This window comes from Carcharhinus amblyrhynchos, chromosome 35 (genome assembly GCF_965287045.1).
Source record: "Carcharhinus amblyrhynchos chromosome 35, sCarAmb.v2.hapA, whole genome shotgun sequence".
NCBI lineage: Eukaryota > Metazoa > Chordata > Chondrichthyes > Carcharhiniformes > Carcharhinidae > Carcharhinus > Carcharhinus amblyrhynchos.
The window spans coordinates 14,151,817-14,172,476 of record NC_137358.1 but is presented as its reverse complement, the minus strand read 5'-3'; the positions used below and the strand labels follow the sequence as shown (position 1 = coordinate 14,172,476).

Sequence of the window (20,660 nt, the reverse complement as noted above, 5' to 3'; positions counted from 1 at the left end):
GTCACTGTCTGTGCAGAGTTTGCACGTTCTCCCCATGTCTGTGTGGGTTTCCTCTGGGTGCTTCAGTTTCTCCCACAGTCCAAAAGACGTGCCGGTTAGATGCATTGGCCGTGCTAAATTCTCCCTCAGTGTACCCGAACAGGCACCAGAGGAACCGGCGCCAAAGTGTGGCGACTGGGGGATTTTCACAGTAACTTCATTGCAGTGTTAATGCAAGCTTGCTTGTGACAATAATAAACAAACTTTAAACACAGATAGCATATGAGAAATGGAACATTTTATAACTTAGAATTAGTGACTGGAATACGCTGCCTAAAAGTTGAACAACTGAAACTGTTTAAATCTGGGGGCTAGGGGGTTTCCGCCCCTATTTTTGGCAGGCAGGAATGGCACCGTGGGCAGAGAATCCAACAGGGAGTCCCCAAACTGTTTTTTAGCCTTTGGGGGTTTCCATTACAATTGCCCCCAACACCCACCCTGACCCCCACACTAACCAATGATGTAATGGGATTCACCAACCAATGGCGTAATGGTGCTCCTGCTATGAAAGGTTGGTGGGGTTTACAATATCTTTGACAAAACAGGGATGTGGTGAAGGGAACCTGCAAGGGATTCACAGTAATTACATCCTCTGGGAAGAGGGGGTATAGGGAGGGGGGAGCGTGGGGGGAAGTTATGCCCGGGTGCTGTGTTTAACCTGTGCCATAGCTGTCCTGGGAGTGTTTAATAGCAACAGTGTAGAGGCAGCTTTACTCTGTATCTAACCCCATGCTGTACTTGTCTTGGGAGTGTTTAATGGGAGTCATGATGTGGAGATGCTGGCGTTGGACTCGGGTAAACACAGTAAGAAGTCTCACAACACCAGGTTAAAGTCTAACTAGTTTATTTGATAGTAAACCCACAAGCTTTTGGAAACGCTGTTCCTTCGAAGGAACCTGATGAAGGAACAGTGTTTCTGAAAGCTTGTGGGTTTACTATCAAATAAACTGGTTGGACTTTAACCTGGTGCTATGAGACTTCTTACAGTGTTTAATGGGAACAGTGTAGAGGCAGCTTTACTCCGTATTTAACCCCATGCTGTACTTGTCCTGGGAGTGTTTGATGGGGCCAGTGTAGAGGGAGCTTTACTCTGTGTCTAGCCCTGCACTGTACCTGTCCTGGGAGTGTTTGATGGAGATAGTATAGAGAGAGATTTACCCTATATCTAATCCCATGCTGTATCTGTCCTGGGAGTGTTTGATGGGGGGCAGTGTAGAGGGAGCTTTATACTGTGTCTAACCCCATGTTGTTCCTGTCCTGGGAGTGAGTGTTTGATGTGGACAATGTCAAGAGTGCTTCATAGGTCTGGTCCCTGAGTATTGTGCATTTAACATGATTAACATTATTAAGGCAGTGACTGGAACATAATGGGAGAATGAATTGGACCATTGTTTGTTAAGGAAAGGGACAGAAGGATGGGGATGAATGTTGCATGGTGGGAAGAGGGACTAGTGTGAACATGTTGGGCTGGACGATCTGTTTCTCCGCTGTAGGTACTGGGTAATACGAATGGATCCGGGGAAAGGGCAGGTTTTGAAGTAACTGGTCCAATCTTGGCACCGATGAATGTCCTCCTCCTGTGATATTGTGTGATCCTGAGCCTTTCCATCTTAGCAATATCCAGATTCTGGGGGTTTCTGTGAAACAGTTGTCCTGTCATTAGTTCTGCCCTTAGCTGCAGACTTAGGGCACCAGGCCAGATGTACAGCCTCCATGGCTGATTCCAAATCACCTTTGTACATTGACTGAGCTCTGTTTGCAGTCTGATAAGCAAGAACAGTCATAGTTCCAGAGCTGCTGTGAGCAAAACTAGCAGTTATCCAGTCTAGCTGCCAGTAGGGGAACAGTTTCTGGGGTCTGGACATAGCATTGGGCACAGGGGTGGAGGCAAACCTCTTCTTGACATCGTATTTTCCAAATTCCCAATTGCAAACTTTTCAGAATTTAGCCGCGATGTATCGAAGAATTCCAAAGCTGATGTTCTGGAAATCCAGACTGATGCTCTTGATTTTAATTCTATTCAGCTTGGTGCTGCACATCTTGATAGCTCTGATGCCAGTGCAGGAAGTAAGCAGGCAGGAAAGGTGTGGCCGTCGCACACAGGCTGGAGGCTGGAGGGTTAACGTCCCCCCAAACCGACCGAGGATGAGGGGAAAGACATCCAATACGAACAGAGAACTTCAGAATTACGCCAGCACCAGGTCTTCGAGCCGAACATCTCAATCCCAGGCAGATTCGAACGACAAGAGCCAATCCTTCCATCAGAAGCCACATTCTCAGCCGGACTTAAGGCCGGAGAGTCAGTCTCAGAGGGAGCTCTACAAGCTGAACGTTTCCAAGCTGGCTGCACTGTTTCAACATCCTCTCTACAATATACCACTTCCAGCCCTCACACCTGATGACCAACTCTTCTCTGCCGACTCAGCCGAAAAGTTCAGCCCCAAAAGCAGCAACAGTGATGGTTGGTGAGTCCGGCACAGCTCCGTTCATCGGTGGTGGGGTAGGGATGGTCGATACAACACAGAAATAGGGCGGGATTTTACGGTCTCACTCCAATCCCGTGGTGGGCGGAGTGGTAGAACTCCGGCAATAGTGTGAGTCGATGCATTCTAAGAGGACTAAGGAGGCAAGGGAATACACAATGAACGGTACAACACTAGGATACATGGAAGACCAGAGGGACCTTGGGGTGCAAGAGCAAAAATCCCTGAAGGCAGCAGGACACGTAGATAAGGTGGTTAAGAATGCATATGGGATACTTGCCTTTATCAGCCAAGGCGTGGAATATAAGAGCAGGGAGGTTATGATGGAGCTGTATAAAACACTGGTTAGGCCACGGCTGGACTACTATGTACAGTTCTAGTCTCCACACTATATGAGGGATGTGATTGCACTGGAGAGGGTGCAGACGAGATTCTCCAGGATGCTGCCTGGGCTAGAGTGTCTCAGCTATGAAGAGAGGCTGGTTAGGCTGGAGTTGTTTTCCTTAGAGCAGAGAAGGCTGAGGGGGAACTGACCGAAGTGTACAAAATAATGAGGGACATAGATGGGGCAGATATGAAGATTCTTTTCCCCTTAGTAGAATGGTCAATGACCGGGGGTACAGATTTAAGGTCAGGGGCAGGGGATTTAGAGGGGATTTGAGGAAAAGCTATTTCACCCAGAGGGTGGTGGGAATGTGGAACTCACTACCTGAAAGGATGGGAGAGGTGGGAGCCCTCACAACATTGAAGAAACATTTAGATGAATACTTGAAATGCCCTAGTTATACAAAGCTACAGAGCAAGTGCTTGAAAATGGGATTAGAATGGATAGGTGCTTGATGGCCAGTGCAGACACGGGCTGAAAGACCTATTTTTGTGCTGTAAGAATCTGTCTCTGAAATGACATAGAGGCAGGGAAATGCACTGGTATCAACCAGGATTAATGTAACTTTAGTGTAAAACAAAGTCTACACTATACTCATATAATTAAGAATGTGCATGGTACACTAATATAACCTTGTGTGTACACAGTACACTAATATAACCCTGTGTGCGCACGGTACACTAATATAATCCTGTGTGCGCACGGTACACTAATATAATCCTGTGTGCGCACGGTACACTAATATAATCCTGTGTGCGCACGGTACACTAATATAATCCTGTGTGCGCACGGTACACTAATATAATCCTGTGTGCGCACGGTACACTAATATAATCCTGTGTGCGCACGGTACACTAATATAATCCTGTGTGCGCACGGTACACTAATATAATCCTGTGTGCGCACGGTACACTAATATAATCCTGTGTGCGCACGGTACACTAATATAATCCTGTGTGCGCACGGTACACTAATATAATCCTGTGTGCGCACGGTACACTAATATAATCCTGTGTGCGCACGGTACATTAATATAATCCTGTGTGCGCACGGTGCATTAATATAACACAGTGTGTGCATGGTACACTAATGTAGCATAGTGTGCACACGGTACACTAATATAATTCTGTGCATGTGTGGTGCACTGACACAGTGTATGCATGGTACACTAATATAACATAGTGTGTGCACAGTACAGTAATATAACACAGTGTGTGCACAATACACTAATATAACCATGCTTGCAGAGTACGCTAATGTAATTCAGTGTGTGCATGGTACATTAACACAATGTAACATAACACATTATGTGCACGGTACTCCAATACAACACAAGTGTGTGCACGGTACTCCAATACAGCACAGTGCGTGCACGGTACTCCAATACAGCACAGTGCGTGCACGGTACTCCAATACAGCACAGTGCGTGCACGGTACTCCAATACAGCACAGTGCGTGCACGGTACTCCAATACAGCACAGTGCGTGCACGGTACTCCAATACAGCACAGTGCGTGCACGGTACTCCAATACAGCACAGTGCGTGCACGGTACTCCAATACAGCACAGTGCGTGCACGGTACTCCAATACAGCACAGTGCGTGCACGGTACTCCAATACAGCACAGTGCGTGCACGGTACTCCAATACAGCACAGTGCGTGCACGGTACTCCAATACAGCACAGTGCGTGCACGGTACTCCAATACAGCACAGTGCGTGCACGGTACTCCAATACAGCACAGTGCGTGCACGGTACTCCAATACAGCACAGTGCGTGCACGGTACTCCAATACAGCACAGTGCGTGCACGGTACTCCAATACAGCACAGTGCGTGCACGGTACTCCAATACAGCACAGTGCGTGCACGGTACTCCAATACAGCACAGTGCGTGCACGGTACTCCAATACAGCACAGTGCGTGCACGGTACTCCAATACAGCACAGTGCGTGCACGGTACTCCAATACAGCACAGTGCGTGCACGGTACTCCAATACAGCACAGTGCGTGCACGGTACTCCAATACAGCACAGTGCGTGCACGGTACTCCAATACAGCACAGTGCGTGCACGGTACACTAATACACTGTATGCATGGTACTCTAATATAACAGTGTGTGCACAGTACACTAATATAACACAGCATGTGCACGGTACACTAATATAATACAGCATGTGCACGGTACACTAACATAATACAGCATGTACATGATACTCTAATATATCTCCGTGTCTGCATGGTACACTAATATAACACAGTGTATGCACAGTTCTCCATTGAAACACCAAAGCTTGGATCCATCTGTGGCTTACAAGGGATGTTAAGCGTTGTATTGGATTTTTTTAAAAGCGTATACAGTTGCAAAGGGTAGTAGTAAGGCTGAGGATTGGGGGTGTTTCAAAGACCAACAAAGAATGACTAAAGTTTGAATAAAAATTGAGAAAAAGAACATGGGAGTAAATTAGCCCAAAATGTAAAACCAGAGTGTAAAACCATTTAAAAGTATACTAAAAGGAGGAAAGTAGCCAAAGTAAATATTGGTTCCTTAGGCAGAGAAAGGAGAAGTTATCATGAAAATGACACTCGATGTTGAAGAAATATTTGGTGTCCACATTTATAGTGAGGGACATAAATTATTACCGGAAATGGAAGGTAGCCAGGAGATGGATAATGTGTGAGGAACTTCAGTTCCTACAAAAACCTTTTCACTGCTGATATTATCGACCCTGGAGGGTTACAAGCTGACAAATGCCTGTGACCTGGTGGCCAACATCCCAGGCTTCTAAAAGAGCCAACTGCAGAGATAGTGGATCCACTGATCATAATTTCACAGAATTCCCTGGATTCCCTGTGGATTAGAAAAAGAAAGAGAAGGGAAAGAAACCAGGGACCGGCAGGCTAATTAGTCTGACATCAGCCATAGGGTAAATGTTGGAACCAATTATGAAGGAAACCTTAACAGAAAATCATTGTAATAAAAGGTTAAATCAACTTGGCTTTGTAAAATGGAAATTGTGTTCGACGAGAGTTTTGTGAGAACGTGACCAGCCTGCTAGATAAAGGGAACATTGGAGATATGGTATTCTTGGATTTAAAAAGCATTCAATAAAATGCCACATAAAAGGGTGATATACAAGGCTGGAGCATATAAAATAAAAGTAGCAGGAGGCCATTTGGTAACTGAGATAGTGGTGGGCTACAAATTGGTAAATTTGATCTGATTTATTATTGTCACATGTATTATCATACAGTGAAAAGTATTGTTTCTTGTGCACTATACAGACAAAATGTACTGTTTGTAGAGAAGGAAAGGAGTGCAGAATGTAGTGTTTCAGTCGTAGCTAGTCTGTAGAGAAAGATCAACTTGATGCAAGGTAAGTCCATTCAAAAGTCTGACAGCAGCAGGGAAGGAGCTGTTCTTAAGTCGGTTGGTACGTGACCTCAGACTTTAGTATCTTCCTCTCGAAGGAAGAAGGTGGAAGAGAGAATGTCTGGGGTGCGTGGGGTCCTTAATTATACTGGTTGTTCTGCCGAGGCAGCAGCAAAAGTGTAGACAGAGTCAATGGATGGGAGACTGGTTTGCGTGATGAATTGGGCTACATTCACGACCTTTTGTAGTTTCTTGAGGTCTTGGGCACAGCAGGAGCCATACCAAGCTGTGATACAACCACAAAGAATGCTTTCCATGGTGCATCTGTAAAAGTTGGTGAGAGTCACAACTGACATGCCAAATTTCCTTAGTCTTCTGAGAAAGTAGAGGCATTGATGGGCCTTCTTAACTATAGTGTTGGCATGGGACGGTCCCAAAAGTATGGGTTCAATTCCCATACCAGCTGAGGTTATTCAGCTGCGTGGTGGCACAGTGGTTAGCACTGCTGCCTCATAGCACCAGGGACCCAGGTTCAGTTCCGGCCTTAGGTGACCATGTGGAGTTTGCACATTCTCCCTGTGTCTGTGTGGGAGACATAGGTGCTCCAGTTTCCTCCCACACTCCAAAGATATGTGGGTTAGGTTGATTGGCCATGCTAAATTGCCCCTTAGTGTGAGGGGATGAGCAGGACAAATGTGTGGGGTTACAGGGATAGGGCCTGGGTGGGATTGTGGTGTTTCCCCCCCCCCCGGTGTCTCCCCTTGGATCTCTTGTTGGCTCTCTGCTGTTCTCCGTCTATATCTGCCCCTAGGTGACGTTGTTGGAGAGCAGTGTTAGTTTTCAAATGTACACTGATAACACCCTGGTCTATCTCGGCGCTGCCTCTCTTGAACCCTGCACTGTTGCTGCACCTGCATATCAGACATTCAGTACTGGATCAGCAGAACAGCGCCCATTCCAGTCTGGAGTCTGGATACAGATTCCATCCCTCTCAAGTTAAACCTGTTTGCAGCCCCAGTGTCATAGCTGAATCATGTGGTCAGATGAATTTCTGACCACTTGGTCACGCCGTCACTAGGTCTGTCCATTCTCACCCCTAACATTGTCCAACTTTGCTCTGGATTCAGCCCATGTGTTGCTGAAACCCTCTTTTGTTACAGATATTACCTCCAGATGGACTGTCCCCTAACACACCCCTTGGCTGGTCTCCCTCATTCTGCCCCTCTGTAAACTTGAAACCATCCAAAACTCTGCCACCCTCATGTCTTAACTGGCAGTGAGTCCCTGTTCCCCAGCCGCTTCTGCACTTAGTGACTGACAACTCCTGGCTAAAGAATCTCTTGATTTAAAAATTCTCATTGTTATTTTAAAATCCCTCTGTGACCTTTGCCTTTCTGGAATTTTCTGCAGAGCTACAACCCTCTGAGATCTCTGCACTCCTCTAATTCTTGCTTCTGAGTACCGCTGACTTAAATCGCTCCATCGGTGTCCATTGCCTTCAGCTGCCTGTGCCTCAAGCTCTGGAATTCCCCCCCTACACCTCTCCATTTCTCTACCTTGCTTGTCTCCTCAAAGAAGCACCTTAAAACTTTGACAAAGGGTCATCCAGACTCAAAACGTTGGCTCTATTCTCTCTCCACAGAGACTGTCCAACCCGCTGAGATTTTCCAGCTGAGATTCTGTTTTTGTTTCAGATTCCAGCATCCGCAGTATTTTGCCTTCACCTTAGGACTTATCGCTTTGACCCAACTTTTGGTCATCTGATCCAATACCAGTCCAAAGATGTGTGGGTTAGGTTGATTGGCCATGCTAAATTGCCCCTTCGTATCAGGGGGGACTAGCCAGGGTAAACACATGGGGTTATGAGGATAGGGCCTGAATGGGATTGTGGTCCCATTTGATGGGCCAAATGGCCTCCTTCTGCTCTGTAGGATTCTATGATTAATACATCTTTGTGTGTGTCCCAGTGTCATATCTTGTTGGATAGTATTCCTGTAAAGCAGCTCAGAAGCCTTATTTCATTAATAAATATGTGTTTGTTGTACACTCTGATATAACCTAGTGTGAAGTTTCTGGAGTTCTGCAATAATACTGCCTGGATGGTGCTCTGCAATGGTTGGAGTGTACTTTCTTTCTTTCTCTCTCCACATTCCCAGGGTCAGTCATGGGCATGAATACGTTCTGCCGGTTGCTGATTCTCCCGTGGACAGTTACCCAAGCTGGATGAAATTCTTCCTGGGAATAAATCGCTATGAGTTGTACTCCCGCAACAGCAGCACCATTGGGTCCTTGCTGCAGGAACTCAGCACCAATAAAATTGTCGGCGTCAGTAAGAAAGTTTTTCTATTTCTGCCTTCTTGGGATTGGGTTTCACAGTGACAGAAGGACGTAAGAAATAGGAACATTCGGCCCATCTAACCTGTTCTGTCATTCAATATTATCTTGTCCTCAGCAGACGCAGATGCATCTGTCCATGACGGTATTGGTAGGAATGATCACTGCACAGTCAGTCTGTCTTTACATTGAGCATACCTTCCTGTGTTGTGTGGCGCTACCATTGTGCCTCAGGACAGCCTCATGAAGCAGCAGATGGGTGACACGGTGGTTAGAACCTAAGAACATAAGAAATAGGAGCAGGAGTAGGCCATCTAGCCCTTCGAGCCTGCCCCGCCATTCAATAAGATCATGGCTGATCTCAAGTGGATCAGTTCCACTTTCCCGCTTTCTCCCCATAACCCTTAATTCACTTGTCTATCAGAAATCTATCTACCTGTGACTTAAATATATTCAACGAGGTAGCCTCCACCACTTCAATGGGTAGAGAATTCCAGAGATTCACCACCCTTTGAGTGAAGAAGTTCCTCCTCAACTCCGTTCTAAAGTGCCCCCCCCCCCCCTTTATTTTGAGACTGTGCCCTCTACTTCTGTTTTCCTTTCTAAGCGGGAAGAATCTCTCTACCTCTACCCTATCTAGCACCTTCATTATCTTATATGTCTCAATAAGATTCCCCCTCAGCCTTCTAAACTCTAACAAGTACAGGCCCAGTCTATTTAATCTCAGTTAGCACTGCTGTCTTTCTGCACCAGGGACCTTGGGCCACTGTCTGTGTGGAGTCTGCATGTTCTCCCCAAGTCTGCGTGGGTTTCCTCCAGGTGCTCTGGCTTCCCCTCACAGTCTAAAGAGGTGGATTGTCCATGCTGAATGTGTGGGGTGAGAGTAAAGATCTAAAGGCCCAGGCTCTCACTCTCAATAGGCATCCTGCACTAACAGTGGATCCAGTAAAGCATACAGCCTGTTAGTTGTTTGCTGGGTGGGGGTGGGGAGGGAGAAGGTGGGGGGAATGTGGGGGAGGGTGGTGGAGAGTGTGGGGCAGAGGGTGGCGGGGCAGAGGATGGTGGGACAGAGAGTGGCGGGGTGAGGGAAGGTGGTGGGGTGGGGGAAGGTGGTGGGGCAGAGGGTGGCAGCTCAGGGAAGATGGTGGGGGGGGAGGATGGTGGGGCTGAGGGTGGCGGGGTGGGGGAGGATGGTGAGGCAGAGAGTGGCAGGGCGGGGGAGGGTGGGCTGATACAGTCCAGCCACTTGGTGAGGGGGCAGCGGTTAAAAGTAGAGGATTTGCGTTAACCGGACAGTAACTTTTGAATTTTGTTTTCTCAGTTCAGAAACGTGGTGGGACGCAGTTGAAGTTGACAATGACGTTACAGGACTACGGGAAGGCCTTGTTCAAACCCATGAAGTAAGTCACACCGAGAACAGGCCCATTGTACTAAACGTGGAAAGTGGCTGATGCCTTGTGACTGGGGGGGGAGGTAGAGTTAGGGTTAGTGATGGACTCTGGCAGGACACAGCCATCCCTCTCCCACCACTCAGACCAGGGTGTAACTGAGTGCAGACACATCCAAATGACCAGGACATCTCTCTGCTTGACAATACAGAATAATTGAGCTGGGCTGTGCAAGTGTCAGACTCCTGCTTCCCAACATGGAGCTGTCAGCCTGGAGACAGCATTACCAGACTGAATTGAACCAACACACTCTGTCCAGTACCACCCTCTGTGCCATCCTCCCTCCCTCCCTCTCTCTCTCTCTCTCTTTCTCTCTCTATCTGGCTGTCAGGGTTAGTATCTCTGGATTTTCCTGCCTGCTTTTTGTAAGTTAATTCTCTTTGATTCTTTCAGACAGACTCGAGATGAAGAAACTCCTGTTGACCTTTTTTACTTCTCTGATTTTGAACGTCACAATGCGGAGATTGCTGCTTTCCACTTGGATCAGTGAGTGTTCACCAAGCGGAGAGAGAGCACGGGGGAGATCTAATCAAAGTCTTTCTGAGAATCTAGATCACTCACATGCATTGAACTTCTGGGGCTGGGGGGTGGTCAGGTAGTCTAGGACTGACCGGAAGATCACAGGCTGTGGCAGGGGTCGGGGGCCGTGGCAGGGGTCAAGCTGTGGAGCAGGCCAGAAATTTGGGCCATGGGAGAAACCAGGAGTGCAGAGGTTAACAGTTGGTTGATTGATTTGAATTATTATTGTCAGATGTATTAATATACGGTGAAAAGTATTGTTCCTTGTGCGCTAAACAGACAAAGCATACTGTTCACAGAGGAGGAAAGGAGAGAGTACAGAAAGTAGTGTTACAGTCATAGCTAGGGTATACTAATGCGAGGTAGGTCCATTCAAAAGTCTGATGGCAGCAGAGAAGAAGCTGTTTTTTGAGTCGGTTGGTACTTGACCTCAGACGTTTCTATCCTTTTCCTGAAGGAAGAAGGTGGAAGAGAGAATGTCTAGGGTGCATGGGGTCCTTAATTACACTGGCTGCTTTTCTGAGGCAGCAGGAAGTGGAGACAGAGTGAATGAATGGGAGTCTGGTTTGCGTGATGGATTGAGCTTTATTCACGACCTTTTGTAGTTTCCTGCAGTTTTGGGCAGAGCAGGAGCCCATACCAAGCTGTGATACAACCAGAAAGAATGGTTTCTATGGTGCGCCTGTAAAAGTTGGTGAGAAGTCATAGCAAACATGCCAAATTTCCTTAACCTTCTGAGAAAGTAGAGGCGTTGGTGGGCTTTCTTAATGGAATGTTGGCACGGGGCAGACCAGGACAGGTTGTTGGTGATCTGGGCAGCTAGAAACTTCAAGCTCTCGACCCTTTCTACTTTGTCCCCGTTGATATAGACCGGGTTGTTTCTCAGTCTGGATGGGAGTCTCTGGCTACCTCCTTGATATTAGGGACATTGTTCTTTTTTGATTCTATGTTAATGACCTGGATTTGGATACACAGGACATAATTTAAAAGTTTGCGGATTAATGATACTCAGAAGTAGTAAACGCTGGGGAAAATAGTTTAGAGACTGCGGGTGGAGAAGTAGACAGACTTGTTGGCAGATGAAATTCAAGAGAGAAAAGTGAAGTGAATAATGCGGAGGGACAATCTTGATTTATTATTGTCACGTCTTAACATACAGCGAAAAGTATTGCTTCTTGCGTGCTATACAGACAAAGCATACCATTCATAGAGAAGGAAAGGAGGGAGTGCAGAATGTAGTGTTACAGTCATAGCTTGGGTGTAGAGAAAGATCAACTTAGTGCGAGGTAGGTCCATTCAAAAGTCTGACAGCAGCAGGGAAGAAGCTGTTCTTGAATCAGTTGGTACGTGATCTCAGACTTTTGTATCTTTTTCCCAAAGGAAGAAGGTGGAAGAGAGAATGTCTGGGGCGCATGGGGTCTTTAATTACGCTGGCCACGGAGTTTGGAGATGAGTTTTGTGGGAATAATGGTGTTGAAAGCTGAGCTGTAGTCAATAAGTAGGAGTCTGACAGAGGTGTCCTTGTTATCTAGGTGCTCCAGGATTGAATGCAGGGCCAGAGAGATAGTGTCTGCTATGGACCTTTTGCGGTGATAGGCAAACTGTAGTGGATCCAGGTAGTCCGGGAGGCTGGAATTGATTCGTGCCATGACTAACCTTTTGAAGCACTTCATAATGATGGATATCAGAGCCACCAGCCGATAGTCATTAAGGCACACTGCCTGACTTTTCTTTGGTTCTGGGACGATGGTTGTTTTCTTGAAGCAGATAGGGACCTCAGATTGTTGTAATGAGAGGTTGAAGATGTGTGTGAATATCCCCGCCAGCTGGTCCGTGCAGGATCTGACTGCTCATCCGGGTACCCCATCCGGGCCAGTCGCTTTCCGTGGGTTGAGAAAGCTGCTCTAACACCTGCAATGGTGACCCCAGTTACAGGTTCATCCAGGGCTTCCAGGGTGGAGGGCATGGTCTCACTGACCTCTTGCTCAAAATGGACATAGAGTGCATTGAGCTCATCAGGGAGGGGTGTGGTGGAGCTGGCGATTTTACACGCCTTCATCTTCCAGCCTGTTGTTATGTCTTACAGACCTTGCCATAGTCTGTGTGGCTAGCCTGGGACTCTGGCTTGGTCCTGTGTTGTCTTTTAGCATCTTCGATGGATCTCCTTAGACCATATCTGGCTTTCTTGTATAGGTCAGTGTCGCCTGACTTGAACGCCTCAGACCTAGACGTTAGCAAGCAGTAGACATCCCTGTTCATCCACGGTTTCCAGTTGGAAAACACACGGATTTGCTTCTTTGGCACACAGTCTTCTACACACTTACTAATGAAGTCAGTTACTGTAGTGGTGTACTCGTTCAGGCTGCTCACAGTTTTTAAATAATGACCAGTCCACTGACTCCAAGCAGCCCCGTAGGGGAACATCCGATTCCTCAGACCAACATTGCACGACTCTCTTTGACAGATACTTCCGCTTCAGTTTTTGGTTGTAAGCCAGGTGGTCTGATTTGCTAAAATTTAAATCTAAAATAAAGAATACAATATAAGATGTAAAGAAGACAATTCTAACGGAGTTCAAGAACTGAATGGGCCGGGGGTATTAGCACAAAGCGCTGAGGAGACTGGACAGCTTTAGAATGCTGGTTAGAAAAAGCCAATCTTCATAAACACAGGCATTCAGAATAAACAGTCAAACCTTTCACTCTTGGCTGGGGCATTGTGATCAGTTCTGGGCTGGGCAGTGGGTATTGGGGTACAGGGGCAGTGGGTGTTGGGTTACAGGGTGGGCAGTCGGTACTGGGTGGGCAGTGGGTATTGGGGTACTGGATGAGCAGTGGGTATTGGGTGGGCAGTGGGTATTGGGGTACTGGGTGGGCAGTGGGTATTGGGGTACTGGGTGGGCAGTGGGTATTGGGGTACTGGGTGGGCAGTGGGTATTGGGGTACTGGGTGGGCAGTGGGTATTGGGGTACTGGGTGGGCAGTGGGCATTGGGGTACTGGGTGGGCAGTGGGCATTGGGGTACTGGGTGGGCAGTAGGTATTGGGGTACTGGGTGGGCAGTGGGTATTGGGGTACTGGATGAGCAGTGGGTATTGGGGTACTGGGTGGGCAGTGGGTATTGGGGTACTGGGTGGGCAGTGGGTATTAGGGTACTGGGTGGGCAGTGGGTACTGGGTGAGCAGTGGGTATTGGGGTACTGGGTAAGCAGTGGGCAGTGGGTATTGGGGTACTGGGTGGGCAGTGGGTATTGGGGTACTGGGTGGGCAGTGGGTATTGGGGTACTGGGTGAGCAGTGGGTATTGGGGTACTGGATGAGCAGTGGGTATTGGGGTATTGGGTGGACAGTAGGTATTGGGGTACTGGATGAGCAGTGGGTATTGGGGTATTGGGTGGGCAGTAGGTATTGGGGTACTGGGTGGGCAGTGGGTATTGGGGTACTGGATGAGCAGTGGGTATTGGGGTACTGGGTGGGCAGTGGGTATTGGGGTACTGGGTGGGCAGTGGGTATTGGGGTTCTGGATGAGCAGTGGGTTTTGGGGTATTGGGTGGGCAGTGGGTATTGGGGTACTGGGTGGGCAGTGGGTATTGGGGTACTGGATGAGCAGTGGGTATTGGGGTATTGGGTGGGCAGTAGGTATTGGGGTACAAGGATGAGCAGTGGGTACTGAGATAGTGGGTGGACATTGGATATTGGGGTACAGGGTGGGCAGTGGGTCGCTGTGCGTTCATCCCTGGTGTTGGTGTTTTGAAGAATTTTAGGTTTCCGCCGGATCCCCCCAGTGTCAGGTCGTCTGGTTGACTTGGTGACGGAGATTCAAGAGCAGACAACTGATGCACACTTAGAGAGGACATTCTTCATCTCACCAGGTAACCAGGTAGAGAGAGAGAAATGGGGCAGGGGGGGTGGTGGTGGTGGAGAGGAAGGGAGCGGGGGAGAGGAAGTGGGAGTGGGAGGGAGAGAGAGAAAGAGAGGGAGAGAGAATGACAACAGGAGATAGAAAGGAACAGGGATATATGGTGAGTGAGGAATGGGGAAGAAGGGCAAGGATGCAGATGTGAGGAGGGAACCAGATAGGGGATTGATGAAGGTGTGAGACACTGGGAGAAGGGCAGAGACACTGGGAGGGTTGATGGCGGGGGGTTTGGGGTCACAGACCTGCTACTTGGGGATACGGACATGAATAGTTATCTTTCTCTGACAGCAAAGAATGTTTGTTTCTATGGCGACTGCTCCTATTACTGTGACATGGAGCACCCTCTTTGTGGGAAACCAAATTTAATGGAGGGATCAATGGCGGCCTACCTCCCCAGTGTCAAACTGGCCATGCGATTGTCCTGGAGAAACCCCTGGAGACGCTCATACCACAAAACCAAAAAAGCCAAGTGAGTGCAACCCACCCCGTACCCCAAATATCTCCCCGTGCCCCAGAACGCTGACGCTCCCCGTGCCCCAGAACGCTGACGCTCCCCGTGCCCCAGAACGCTGTCGCTCCCCGTGCCCCAGAACGCTGACGCTCCCCGTGCCCCAGAACGCTGACGCTCCCCGTGCCCCAGAACGCTGACACTCCCCGTGCCCCAGAACGCTGACGCTCCCCGTGCCCCAGAACGCTGACGCTCCCCGTGCCCCAGAACACAAGCACCTAAGCACATTGAGTCTCCCCCTCCACACTGCCGTCCCTTCATCCTGCCCTACTCCACCTCTGCCTCCACTACCCCTCCTCTGTGTCCCGGTCACTTTCCTTGCTCCCTCAGCCAAGCCTCTGTCTCCTCACCTCTCACCCTCTCTCTCTTTCAGGTGGGAGTTGGACCCCGATTACTGCGAATACATTAAGAAAAGTCCTCCGTACAAATACGGGAGCCGCCTGCTGGATGTCATTGACATGACCGTGATGGACTTCCTGATGGGTGGGGGCATATCCGCGCAGGGGATGCATGTGGGTGGATGGGGGGGTGTGTCAGGGTGGGTGTGGATGTGTGTGTGTGTGTGTGTGTATGTGTGGGTGGGTGGAGGTGACTTTGAGGTTGCCATTTTTTTTCAGCCCTGATCCACATTCTGTTCCCTCAGTGCCAACCCCCATCCCTATTCCAGGCAGCAGTTTGGATTAAGCCAGACTCCCTGCCCCGCCCCCTCTCTGCCTCGCCCCACCTTGCCACTACTCTGCCCCACCCCTGCTCTGTGCCACCCCACTCTACCCACATCCAGCAACTCCCCCAGTATCCATCAGCCAGTGACCCCCTCCCCACAACAAAACATCCCTGAGCCAGGAACCACACCCCTTCCCCAAACCACCCCCCCCCCCCCCCCTCCCCCAGTGCCCATCTCCCTGACAGGCTCTCCACCCCATTCACCCAGGGTGTCCATCTCCTTTGTGGATTGGGATAAAAGCCTCAGAGGCTGGTTGCTGCCCTTCAAAAGCTGCTGAGACTCCATCCATGTACCCCCCCAATCCCCTGCACATCCTTTGCCCTACTCCTCTGCATCTGGCTCCCCTGTGCCCCCCTCCTCCACTGCCACCACCACCCTCCACGTCTATTGTAAAGCTCCTCAGGCGGTGAATAAGTTGTCTCTCCACCAGGCCCTCAGTTCACTAACAGGACTAACTAGCCTCCCGTTCTCCGTGTCCTTCCTGCAGGGAACATGGACCGACATCATTACGAAACCTTCCAGAAATTTGAGAACGACAGTTTTATCCTTCATTTAGACAATGGACGAGGGTGAGTGAACGAGCAAACACACTCAGGCACCTGTTCGGGTACACCGAGAGAGAATTTAGCATGACCAATGCACCTAACCAGCACGTCTTTCAGATGTAAGAACATAAGAAATAGGAGCAGGAGTAGGCCATCTAGCCCTTCGAGCCTGCCCCGCCATTCAATAAGATCATGGCTGATCTGAAGTGGCTCAGTTCCACTTTCCCGCTTTCTCCCCATAACCCTTAATTCCCTTGCCTACCAAAAACCTGTCTACCCGTGTCTTAAATATATTTAGTGAGGTAGCCTCCACCACATCAATGGCAGAGAATTCCAGAGATTCACCACCCTTTGAGTGAAGAAGTTCCTCCTCAACTCCGTTCTAAACTGCGCCCCCCCGCCCTTATCTTGAGGCTGTGCCCCCTAGTCCTGCTGTCCTTTCTGAGTGGGAAGAATCTCTCTACTCTACCCTATCCATCCCCTTCATTATCTTATACGTCTCTATAAGATCCCCCCCCCATCCTTCTAAACTCCAACGAGTACAAACCCAGTCTATTCAGCCTCTCGTCATAGTCCAACCCCCTCATCTCCGGAGTCAGCCTAGTGAAAGGGAGGAAACCGGAGCACATGGAGGAAACCCACGCAGACATGGGGGGAACATGCAAACTCCAGACAGACAGTGATCCAAGCTGGGAATCGAGCCCAGGTCCCTGGCGCTGTGAGGCACAATCCTGTGCCACCATGGGATTGGGTAATAAAAAGACGAGAGGCACCAAAAAAGGCGGGATTTGATTAAAAACACGGGATTGGTTCATAAAGGGACAGGACTCCTGCCCATTCCTCCAATGCCCTTGCACTTTGAAAGTTCTTCTAAGTGACTGTTCAGCTGGGGTTTGGTGGAATGAGTTGCTGACTTTGTGTTTGTATTGCTATCATTTGGAAGCTGTGCTGGGGGATGTAAGTGTGAAGCTGCCAGTGTTCAACCGGCTTCTTGCCTTGCTTTCAAGGTTTGGGAGACACTCTCAGGATGAGCCCTCAATCCTGGTTCCTCTTCAGCAATGCTGCAGGTAAGAAACACAGAAACATTAAAGAAAGGAGCAGGAGGAGGCCATTTGGCCCTTTGAGCCTGCTCTACTATTCATTACAATCATGGCTGATCACCCAACTCGATAGCCTAATCCTGCTTTCTCCCCTTAACCTTTGATCCCATTCCCCCCAAGTGCTATATCCAGCCGCCTCTTGAATACATTCAATGTTTTGGCATCAACTACTTCCTGTGATAATTAATTCCACAGGCTCACCATTGTTTGGATGAAGAAATGTCTCCTCACTTCTGTCCTAATTGGTCTACCCTGAATCCTCAGACTGTGACCGCTGGTTCTGGTCTCCCCCACCTTCGGGAATATTCTCCCTGCATCTGCCCTGTCTAGTCCTGTTGGAATTTTATAAGTCCCTATGGGATGCCTCCTTGTATGCCTGAACTCCAGCAAAAGCAATCCTAACCTAGTCAATCTCTCCTCATATATCAGTCCCACCATCCCTGGAATCAGCCTGGTAAACCTTCGCTGCTCTCCCTCAAGAGCAAGAACATCCTTCCTCAGAAAAGGAGACCAAAACTGCACACAATATTCTAGGTGTGGCCTCACCAAGGCCCTGTATAATTATAACAACACATCCCTGCTCCTGTACTCGAAACCTCTCGCAATGAAGGCCAACATACCATTTGCCTTCTTTACTGCCTGCTGCACCTGCACGCTTACCTTCAGTGACTGGTGCACAAGGACACCCAGGTCCCTCTGCACACTCCCCTCTCCTAATTTACACCATTCAGGTGTAATCTGCCACCTTGTTTTTGCTTCCAAAGTGAATAACCTCACATTTATCCAAATTATACCGCATCTGACATTGATTTATCCACTCACCCAACCTGTCCAGATCATTCTGAAGGATCTCTGCATCCTGGTCACAGTTCACCCTCCCACTCAACTTGGATCATCTGAAAACTCCCAACACTGCCCTTGAACCTGTACATCTGTCAGTAACAACTGGGGTTGCCAACCCTCCAGGATTGGCCTGGAATCTTCAGGACTCGAAGATTCATCTGTTCTCTACAACTATGGAGAAAAATCATGCGGATGTGAAAAAAAAATGTTATTTTAGTCTTTTTCTTTGAAGCAGAAAAATATTAAAAATGGGGAAGTAAAGTCTGATTGGCTGACAGCCAAGCGTCACCCAATTGGGTAACGAGACTTTATGCTTTCCGATTGGTGTAGGAAGGCCGTGTGTCACATGGATGACGTGTTCGCCAACCAATGGCTGGGGGTGGGGGCGGGGGGATCATGTGATGGAACCTCCAGGAATACATTTAATCTGAGTTGGCAACTCAAGTTACAGCAGGTCCAGGGAGGATGACTCGCCAAGAGCTCTGCACATCATTGATAAGATACCAGAACTAACACAGAATAAGCCTGTCCTATCACTCCCAGCTCTACAGTTCCTGCATCAGGCTCTCCAAAGAGACAGAGAGGCCCTTCAGCCCATCGATTATCTCCCTCCATAATCAGGCTCCAACTTAACAAATTCCTCTCTTCAGAGTCAGCCGCCATTTTCACCCTCATTTCATTTTTTCTTAATCTCTTGCTTGTGAATGGTCACTCCCGGTCACTGCCCCTCGACCTCCCTCTGTCACTGCCCCTCGACCTCCCTCTGTCACTGCCCCTCGACCTCCCTCTGTCACTGCCCCTCGACCTCCCTCTGTCACTGCCCCTCGACCTCCCTCTGTCACTGCCCCTCGACCTCCCTCTGTCACTGCCCCTCGACCTCCCTCTGTCACTGCCCCTCGACCTCCCTCTGTCACTGCCCCTCGACCTCCCTCGGTCACTGCCCCTCGACCTCCCTCGGTCACTGCCGCTCGACCTCCCAGTCCATGTTCTGTGACTCCAGAGGGACTGTGCCTTTTACCTATCCCACAGCCTAAAATCCAGTGCGAAAGTCTGAGACAGAGCTTGTTGTCCAACCGTTTTGGGCATTTTTATCTTGTGCTGATGCCACACTGAAACGTGGCGTTTGTTGTTGTTGTTGTACAGGATGCGGAGAGGGACCTTCCTCCGCCTTCAGCTGTTGGCCTCCGAGAGCTACAGACTCAGTGACGTAATGAGGGAATCATTGCAGAGTGACAGACTCTCCCCCATCCTGAGTGAGCCTCACCTCATTGCCCTTAACCGCAGACTGCTCACCATCCTGGAAACCACCAAAGATTGTATCCGTCGCCACGGTGAACACAAGGTGCTACAGAATGATCTGGGAGGTTGGCCTGCCAGGGACTAACAGAATGGGGCGCCCCTGGGGGAGAAGTCACGGGGGAGGGGGGACTGACATTGTACGGATGATTCTGGACTCTGACGCACACGGGATCTATGAACATACAGATTAGTCTCGATCTCCTCAGTGTCGACCATTTGTCTCCAACGTGGTGTCATTCGTAAATATAGAGATTGTGTTCCAGAGTCCAAATCATTAATTGTCCCAGCACTGATCCCTATGGAACATCACGTTCCACTCTTAACAAACAAACATATGAATTTAGGAGCAGAAAGAGGCCATTCAACCCCTCCAGCCTGCTGCCCCATTCTATTAAATCATGGCAGGTCTGATTGTAGCCTCAATCCCACATTCTCACCCACCTCCGATAACCTTTCGCCTCTTTGTTAATCAAGAATCTGTCTCAGTTTGCCTTAAAAATATTCAAAGACTCTGCTCCCACTGCCTTTTGAGGAAGAGAATTCCAGAAACTCATCACCCTCTGAGAAAAAACAGCTTCTCTTCTCTGCCTTAAATGGGCGACCCTTTATTTTTAAACACTGACCCCCTTGATCTAGATCCTCCCCTAAGGGGACACATTCCCCCACACCCACCCTGTCAATACCCCTCAGGATCTTAAAGATCTCTGTTAAGCCACCCTTTATTCTTCCAGCAGCTGCAACCCTAACCCCTTCAACCTTTCCTCATAGGACAGCCCATCCATTCCTAGTATTAGTCTAGTAAATCTTCTCTGAACTGTTCCTAATGCATTTACACCTTTCCTTAAATAGGGAGACCAGCAACGCATGCAATATCCAGATGTAATCTCAGCGATGGCCTGTAACCTCTCTCCTCCTGTAACCAATTCCTCTCGCAGTAAACAATAACATTCTATTAGCTTTCCTAATTACTTGCTGTACTTGCGTGCCAGCCTTTTGTGATTCATGTACTCGGACACCCAGATCTCTCTGCAGCTCAGAGCTCCACAAGCTCCCACCGTTTAGATAAAAGCTCTTTTATTCTTCCTGCCAAAATGGACAATTTCACATTTGCCCACATTCATTTGCCAGATCTTTTCCCACTCACTGCGTC

At 48.8% G+C, this 20,660-nt stretch overlaps 1 protein-coding gene across 1 annotated transcript; it reads left to right on the top strand.

The window, feature by feature from the left end:
• Positions 1-1,992: 1,992 nt before the first annotated feature.
• On the top strand, positions 1,993-19,595 carry LOC145361534 (extracellular serine/threonine protein kinase FAM20C-like). Its single transcript, XM_080217356.1, has 10 exons — positions 1,993-2,504; positions 8,433-8,605; positions 9,932-10,010; positions 10,452-10,544; positions 14,329-14,444; positions 14,780-14,960; positions 15,373-15,482; positions 16,211-16,292; positions 17,276-17,335; positions 19,355-19,595. Exons 1-10 carry the CDS (start codon positions 1,993-1,995, stop codon positions 19,593-19,595), a joined length of 1,647 nt encoding a protein of 548 aa, XP_080073482.1.
• The last annotated feature ends 1,065 nt before the right edge of the window (positions 19,596-20,660 follow it).

What these genes read in the sequence shown, in the direction of transcription:
- LOC145361534 (XM_080217356.1), top strand. Translation starts at nt 1,993, where the DNA reads ATGTATCGAAGAATTCCAAAGCTGATGTTCTGGAAATCCAGACTGATG. An exon ending in GCTGCTTTCCACTTGGATCA is followed by an intron (nt 10,545 to 14,328) that starts GTGAGTGTTCAC and finishes GGTGTTTTGAAG; the next exon opens with AATTTTAGGTTTCCGCCGGA. An exon ending in GACATTCTTCATCTCACCAG is followed by an intron (nt 14,445 to 14,779) that starts GTAACCAGGTAG and finishes TTTCTCTGACAG; the next exon opens with CAAAGAATGTTTGTTTCTAT.